The 8,887-nt window shown below is 36.8% G+C and overlaps 1 protein-coding gene across 1 annotated transcript in view; it reads left to right on the top strand.

The window, feature by feature from the left end:
* Positions 1 to 8,570, top strand: part of ELOVL4 (ELOVL fatty acid elongase 4) — a 37,165-nt gene extending 28,595 nt beyond the window's left edge. The window contains 3 exon segments of the mRNA XM_031057152.1: positions 762 to 933; positions 3,142 to 3,269; positions 3,774 to 8,570. Of these exon segments, the coding sequence (XP_030913012.1) occupies positions 762 to 933; positions 3,142 to 3,269; positions 3,774 to 4,049 (576 nt within the window). The 3' untranslated portion in view covers positions 4,050 to 8,570.
* The last annotated feature ends 317 nt before the right edge of the window (positions 8,571 to 8,887 follow it).

The following is an 8,887-nucleotide window of genomic DNA, read 5'->3' as shown; positions in this document are numbered from 1 at the left end:
GCAGGAAGTTCTGTCTGTGTTGCATCCTGGGCAAGATGCGCTGTGATGGGTGGATAAGAAAAAGAATTTTGGGTGTGTAGCACTTCCCTGTTGGGTAGATGGATGATATCTCTTCAGTTTGTATGGCTCCTGTGGTCTCTTTTTTTTTCCACTCCCTGAATAGCAGAGAGCCACTGGGGGAATGCTGCTTTACAGAGGGAGTTACTGAGCAGGCCAGAAGAAGCTGAGAGAATATTGCTATAAGGAATGTGAAACCTGTGCTGCATCTTACTTTTTTTGATATCTTTCCACCCATATGCCTGTGGTACTGGAGGTTTCACCTTTGCAACTTCATTTTATCATCATGTTTCTGCCTCATTGTTCTGACCACATCAAAGTGTTGCCTCATTAGAAGGGGAAGCCCTGTGGCAGACTTCTGCAAAGCTTAGGAGAGAATGAGGACACAAACTTCCCATGCTTAACTGGTAAACTGTTCAGATATGGTGGAGCTTTTAACTATATCAGCTCTTTTTTACAGATGTGATTTGTGAGCAACAGGCTCAGAGTAATCTTCTTCCATAATCTTCTTCCATGTCCAGAACAGATGAAAGGAGTATTTTCTGTTGTTCTCACACTGTCAGATGTTTGGCTCCACCTCAACATTTAACCAAGATTTAGGGAAGGAAGTGCTATCCTTCTCTTACAGTAGCTAGGTGGTGAGAACTTTATTCCATTCAGCTTGGAATCACTCAAACTTACATAGTCTCTGTTTTTCATTGCAGATAGCTGCTGCTCTATGGTGGTATTATGTCTCTAAAGGAATTGAGTATTTGGATACAGTATTCTTCATCCTGAGGAAGAAATTTAACCAAATTAGTTTCCTTCATGTCTATCACCATTTCACCATGTTCACCTTGTGGTGGATTGGTATTAAGTGGGTTGCAGGTGGACAAGGTGAGTTCCCTTCCTCTCATATGCTTTTGACTGGACAGCAGGGAGAATTGTGATTGTTTGGGAGCAATAGAAGAAAATGTCATAGACTTGACTTAATAATATACAAAACTGTTTATTAATGCATACAGTCTCCTTCTGTGGGAAACATGGGGGAGGAAAAGATAACAGGGCAATAGTCTAATGAATTGCAAAACTTCTTTTCTTTTCCTCATGGGCATCAATTGCAAGCCTGAAGTTCTGCCTTCGAAAGTATCTGTATCTGTGGGAAACAGAAAGATGTATGCATCTTGCTTAACTTTAATTTTTGCAGATACAGAGAGCTGCAAAATCTAATTATGGGCCACATTCTGTGTGTAAATTTAATGAAGACAATGGAGATGTTATTCTGGCATTGTATATGAGTTTGAGGTTTGCTTTTATTTTTATTAAGAGGCAAATATAAAATTCTGAAACCTTCCCTTGGAGGTGAGCCAATAAATCTGTCAATTCACTTTTAAAACCTATTCATAATGACACAAGTCTAAATTCATTATCAGCCTTTTTTCCCTTGCTTCTTTTCTAAAGCCTCCATCAAATAATTTTCTTTTTGTTTATTTTATTTGCCTTCATTGCCTACATTGTACTCTTGCTCCTGTTGTTTAACCTCATCTCAAATTGAAAGCTCTGCAGAGCTGAGGGCACAGGGAAAATGCTCTCTTTCCTTTGATGTGTGCTTTGTAGGCTTGCAACACTGAAAATACCATATAGTAAAAACACAAAATACTATGAACACTAAACTAATATTTTGGGTTTGGTGTTTTGGTTTTGTTTTGTTTTTAACCACATTAACACTTAATGCATGGATGGTTTATGCTCCCATTTACTATAGGTATTTAGTACTGAGTGGCCACTTACATTGCAAGGAAAAAATATGTAAATTCAGCATCTCTTGACTGCCTTTCAATTTCTCTCATGTAATATGCAGGAAGCAGGTATTCAGATGTTTAATGATCTTTAATGGCAACTGCACCTATAAAATAAGATAATTGGAGACTGGATGGTTACTTGTAGTCTTGCTGAGAAATTCCCTGGATATCTCAGAAGGTCCACTCCCTTGTTGCCTTTTCAGAATTTTCATGCTAAATATCTGCAGTTTTTAACTGTTGCAGTTGTAACTGCAACAGTTACAACTATTTCCAAATTTATTTCAAGTTTTGTGTTCTAGCAGTGCCTCTTAGTTCCTAGAGCCTGCAAAAGGAAAAGCAGCAGCTGCTTTTCTGCCTTTATGTAGCACCACTGCATAAATGTGGATAGATCTGTGTTCTTCTATTTTCTAGTTGATAGCACATTGCTTACATAGACAGGTCTATTATAAACTAGACCCTATTACAACAAGTGGATCCAGACCACACGGGCATCTGAGCTGTTTGATGTCAGCAGCTGTTGTCTGTATTGCCCTAATCTTATACTTTTGAGCCTCTCTGTCAGTGTAAGAATACTTTAATAAAATATAATGTGTTTCTGTTAAAGGGCTGCTAATCTTGCCAAAGCAAAGGGATCTTAATGCAAATGAAACTGTCAAGATGCACCTTACGTGGATCATTCTAGAAAATGTTATACTATACACTGACATATTTAAGAATGCTGGATATTTTAAATCATAAATAAAGAAACTAATGATTATTAATTTAGACAAACTCACCTGGCAATGCCTAAAAGTCTTATAAACATGAGTCAAGTCTTGCTTTGTATGGGCTTTTTTTGGCCTATTTAATCAGACTTCCATGTGAGTTTCTTGACTTCTTGCTGAGAAGTGAACCTTTTGCATTTAAATACAGTTTAAAAGATTGGAATTCAGAGCCTGGTACTTTATACTTTGCATTGCCAAATGAAACTTCTAATAATCCTTTAGAAAAACATTTGCAGTTATACTACAACAACTAATGTGGAATAGATGTCATTTATGTTTATTTAACAAAAATCTTATAAAAAGCTTTGGTGTAAGTAGTTACACTGAAAGTGTGACATACTACTTGCATTAACATCTGTTTGTGTCAGCACATGTTGAAAGCCAGGTCTGTATTATACTATTTAATATTTTGGAGATGGAATCCTGACATGTCTTGTGTTTTGCAATTTTTACTACTATAAAAAATGATACAAGTAATACTAGAAAAGAATCCTCTTTTCCAAAATGATGTGATGGTCTTCCCTTCTGTTCCTGGACAGCTTTTTTCGGAGCTCAAATGAATGCGTTTATTCATGTCATTATGTACATGTATTATGGATTGGCAGCTTGTGGCCCTAAATTTCAGAAATACTTGTGGTGGAAACGATATTTGACCATATTGCAATTGGTAAGTAATTCCCCTCCTTTTGGGATAAAAAGTGTTGCCTCTGTGTGGATTTGCATTTGCAGAGCTTTGGATCAGATGCTGCTCCTTCCAAAAGTTCTCTGCCTGGCAGTCCTCAATTAGAGTACTTCCTGGAGATGGAAGCATTTATTCAGCTTTGAAAAAACATATGCAGCATATGTAAGAGTTGTGTGAGTTAAAGTCTAATGCTTCCTTGCTGGTTGTTTCAACTGAATAACAAAAGAACCTTCAAAATGTAGAGAAAATTCAGACCGCTTATTATCTTCTCATTGTCCTGTTTCTGAAAACTGATGCCAGATATGACAATAAATGGGATGCTCCTGGTCAAGCATAAATGTGCCTGCATGAATGTGACAGGCAAATATAGCTTTCCTACCACCTCCCAGTTCAGCTGTTTTCATTACTTAATGAATTGGTATAAATTGATGTGCTCAGACCTACAGAATATATCCAGAGGTTTTTGATTCTATATTTTCTGTCTTTCAGGTGCAGTTCCATGTGACTATTGGCCACACAGCCTTGTCTATTTATATTGATTGTCCTTTCCCTAAATGGATGCACTGGGGTGTCATTTTCTATGCTATCACCTTCATTTTCCTGTTTGGTAACTTCTACTATCGGACATATAAGCTGCCCAAGGAACCTGTAAAGAATGGCAAAATAGCAAATGGTGCTGTTGCAAATGGAGTAAGCAAACCAGAAAATAATGCGGTGGTGGAAAATGGAAAAAAGCAGAAAAAGGGAAAAGCAAAAGGAGAGTAACTTTATCCAGGCCTTAACCATTGCTGGCAGTGAGGAACCTCCAGTTTGGTTTATAAAAGGAAGAAAAAAACACTATCTGTACCAATTAACCTTAGGTTACTGAAGAGCTAGAACACAGATATTTTCATTATTTATGAAGATTGTTTTAAGAACAACACTAAAGTTGAATTTCTATTGTAATTATGTAATTATCATGCATATGGTATCTGTGTAAACTTGTAGACTGCTGGTGTTGGTGAATTAAGGAAGAATTGCAGTTGATTCCATGTTTAGCAGTCCAAAAGTTAATACTACCATTGATACAGGCAGTTTTGTTGGCACCCACATTTCTTGGGGGGTGGGGGGGAGGGAAAGGAAGTAGCATTTGAATACTTGTGCTTTCTTTCCAGAAAATTATTAAATTTCAAATTATGACGTATTATCTAATCAGAATGTGCAACTTTTCTTCTCCTCCTTGGAGAGTACCTTTAGACAAAATATGTGCTGTCAGAACAGTGTTTGACTTTTCAGACATTACTTGATTTAATTGAGTATCTGTTACAGTTTGGTTTTTGTTTTATTATTTTTTCTTGTGTGGAAATATACCTACCTCTTCATCTGCAGAAAATAATATTGAGCATTAAATAACTGGTTTCTGAAATATGGAGTCCTCTAATCTAAATATCCGTTAATACTAATTCAGGAGAACGTGTGTTTCCCTGTGGGAGTAAAAGGGATTTTTGGTGATATCCTTTGATCAAGTCATCATTTTAGTGTAAACTGGAATTTTGGAGTGGTACTTTTAGTAGAGCCAAGTCAAGAGTACATTTTAAGAATGTGTAAATATGAACAAATATATTGGTTGAAGCAAGCAGTAAAAATAGGTCCACTGCTTGTTGTCTGTGACCTGCATTAAATCTGTGGCACTGACTCAAAATACTCAAAATGGTAAGATAATGCTATGATGGAGAGAAAACAGCATGTAATTCCATTTAGAAATGTGTGCATGAGTAGTCATGCTAACTACAAGACCAACCATCACTTTATTGGGAGAGAGAATCGGGGTTAAAAGTACTAAATACAGCAAACATAAAACCTTGAAAACGTTGCTATTGCTTGATACCTGTCAAAACTCTATTGGTTAGACACTTGCAGGCAAAGTATTGCTGATAGACAGGCCACCATTGTAAGTCAAAACTGCTAAAATAAGTAGAAACTTTTAGATGGATTTTCATTTACATGTTACATAAAGGACTTTTTACCATTCCTTTTGTGAGGAAAATAGGGAAAGATTTTTACACCTTCTGAATAATGTGATTACTAAGAGATACATTTTGAGCTGCTTAGCATGCGATGAGTAGAAGATGGGTGGAATTAGAAACTATATCCTGAATTACTGTGTTCCTTGGCCATCACTGCAAGCACTGCATTGTTACTGTCCAAATGCATTCCCCCCCCTCCCCAGCTCTGGTCAAAAACATATCCAGAGGTAGCAACAAACATATATCTGGCAAGTGGCACCATTGGTGCAGAAAGCGTACACTGAACTGTGAGTATAAAGTGAGTGACATGTTAATAGATTTTTGTATCTCAATCATCCATTGACTGTTTATAATATGCAAGCGGGTCACATATTCTGGCTCTCAGGTTTTTCTTGTTTCTATTTTAAAACAAATCTCAACCCAGAAAACAGGTCCTAGGAAAAAGAGTTAAGCATATAATCTGTTGTATTAAAAAATAATTCCTAATGCTGGAGTTGGTTCAGCTGGGAGGTGGTTCATTCCTAATCACCACCACTTTGGAATTTTGGGCAGAATGTAGAATTGTGAAAAACTGTCTCTGCTGAACTCAAATGCACGTGACCATTAAGTTTCTTATCTGCTGTGTCTTCTGATTCTTCCAGCCTTTGTAATGATGCTTTTTGCATTTGCATAACTGCGTATTTGTGTAGTGTGGCATGGGGAAGAGGGATGGGGATCTACCCTTCCTTCTTGGACAGATGCCACTACCCTTAACCAAGCCAAAATGCTGGCTTTGTAACTTTGGCTCAGTAACTTTGGAGTAGCTGAAGGAGTAAATAACTACAGAGCAGATTTACAGCACACCTGCTGCTCCAAGGTAGTGACTGGTGTGAATGCAGTTACCCTGCTGTAATTTCAAGGTCGTTTACCCCACTTTGATTAAAGGGTAGCTTCTTTCTATTTGCCATGGGATGTGGGCAGCTAACTTCTAAGTCTGTATCATTCCTTGAATTGTGTTAGATTGGTTGTTTGCTCTGTCATTCATTCAATGAGCCAGATCAGCTAAACTGATACTCTTAATGTGATCTAGCTCTGAAACAGCATACTGAGGAGTATTCCAGTACAGATTCAATTGTGTCTTTGCTACACTTTCTGACTAATTCTTAAGAATTATGTCTTGCATGATGGTAAATATTTAAATAACTGAAAGTCAAAATTTTTTCCCCCTAATCATGCATGGAAGCGAATTAAAGTTGATTGGAACTTGAACATTGTTGACAGAACTTGAGTAGAAATCTACTATCAAATTCTGGGGTAATTGTTAAATTCTAAACAACGTGACAAACTCATTGTGAGAATGCACGTGTACATACACACCATGTTGTCTGGCCCTGTGCATAAAACCGGTTTGAGAGATTGCCATTTCATGGGGGAAAAAACCCCAGTTATTTAATTACTGGAACACTGCTGTTTTGAGTACATCTTTTGCAGTATGACTTTCCTAGGTCTATTTATGATATATTTGATTGTTCACGTAATTCAAGTCCCATTACAATCTTGAATATAATGGCCTTATTAAATGTGCATTTTTGTAGGCATGATCTCGAGTGCAATATTTCTGTTTCTGGCTATGCAGCCAGACTCAGAGAATACAGGGCTCAACTTGTACAGCTTTTTGTTTATCAAAATATAGGCAATAATGCACATGTGAAATACTGACAGATTCATTAGGGTCATCTTTGGATCTAAGGAAGCTTAAAATTTTGCCATGAAAGTATGTATGAATGTGTATTTTCTATACACAGTACTGAAATTCAAATTATACAATCTTTTGCAGTACAATTATTCTTTACAGGGTTATTGGGTTTTGTTCTTCTAAATATTTCCATTTATTGAAAAATTCAAACAACTTGAAACTTTTCTTTTTTGCCAATGAATGATAATTTTTGCTAAGAGTTCTGAAGCTCTTGGACCAGAGTCTCTAAATATTTGATGCCATATAAGTAATACCATTTCATTTAGCCTCATCTCTAGCAGTGACAGTTGTTGGATTATTTTAGCACTTTTTCAGTGTAAAATTAAATACAAATTATCTATACATGTGTGTATATATGTGTACACATACATAGTGTATGTGTGTGTATATATGTATGGGTTCTTAGCAGATTCTTTCAATATGTGAAGTAAATTATATTTCTTGAATGTGAATTTGGCAGGAGCTAATAGAATGATTCCTAGCTCCAGCAGGAAAATGAAGCAGTTTTCCTTCCACAGATCCAATATCAGTCTTGCAAAAATAAATAGTATTTGTCAGTTATTTTAGGTATAGGATGGCAGACAAGACAGAGCCATTTCTACCAATGTAATAAATATTTTGAGGCATCAGTTGTAGATTCTGAGGGGAGAGATCTCAACTCAGGGTAGCTGGGGAATTATGCTGTATTATGGTAGCGATCATTTTAGTATGATTAACTTGCTCCAGGTGAGTCTTTGAAATCATTGCAATCATATTCTCTGTTTGACAGAAAACTTCTAAAAATAAATCATAGAGTCATAAAACCATTTAGGTTGGAGAAGACCATTAAGATGACTGAGTCCAACTATTAAACAAATGTTTCCCTGTAAGTTCAAAAGCATGGCCTATTTGATTACAGGACCATCAATTACTTCCAGCTCCAGACCAAGAGAAAAAGGTGAAGGCAAAATGAAAATGCTGCACATTTTTTCAGGTTAACCTAAGGGCACATTTCTTCAGAGTAAACACTTGAACTGCATGTGCTGGGAAGGGAGGTAAGAAAGGACAAATAGCTTTTGTGATGCAAGACCTCAGTCCTAAAATAGCTTACAAGCATTAGCTATCTCTTAAAAACTTGAATAAAACTGTTCATGGTGCATAAAATTAAACCTTGCATGAAGCTAATGTGGGCTGAGATGTATTTCAGTCAAAACTGAAGAGAATGGGGAGCTAATTAACTATCTGGATAGTGTGTTTATCTTGGTTAGAAACACAGACTAATCTAATTTGATACCTAAGGCAAGACACCCATATGACATCTCATTGCACTGCAGTCTGATGCACCGGCCCCTTTGCTAATGCAAGCAGAGGGAACTCCATGGAAATGAGTGGGTTGGTTCCCATTTACCTCAGCAGAGTATGTTGAGCACTAAAGAGCAGAGAAAATACTTGCTTTCTGCCAATATCCCAGGAGGATTGAGGGAAATGTATGGTTCAGGGTGCTGCTTTTGCATAAGGTGTTCATGCTTTTGTAAACATTAAAAATAAACATTACTTTTTTCATGCTGTTTGAGTTTGGTTTTATACATTCTGTAGTATGTTCTTCTGTGTCCCATCTTGCCTCAAGATTCCTGCTAATTTTAGTGTTGTGCAGATTGTGTGATGTAATCTGTTTTGTTGCCCAGGACTTTGAGAAAACCGTTTTTTGTGACACATCCTCCTATTTTAAGGTTACAGGGACTTCCTAATTAAGAATATTGTCCCCAAATAATAGTGGAGTGACTTCGAAATCACCCTTAGGGAACTGACTGAAAATAGGATGCCCTCTTAAAACAAACAAAAAAATCCCCTTAGATTCCTTATTTGGTCTTGGAATTGTTAAC

This window comes from Geospiza fortis, unplaced genomic scaffold, assembly GCF_000277835.1.
Source record: "Geospiza fortis unplaced genomic scaffold, GeoFor_1.0 scaffold190, whole genome shotgun sequence".
Classification (NCBI taxonomy): domain Eukaryota; kingdom Metazoa; phylum Chordata; class Aves; order Passeriformes; family Thraupidae; genus Geospiza; species Geospiza fortis.
The sequence above is the reverse complement of the archived record's forward strand: the minus strand, read 5'-3'. Positions and strand labels throughout refer to the sequence as shown.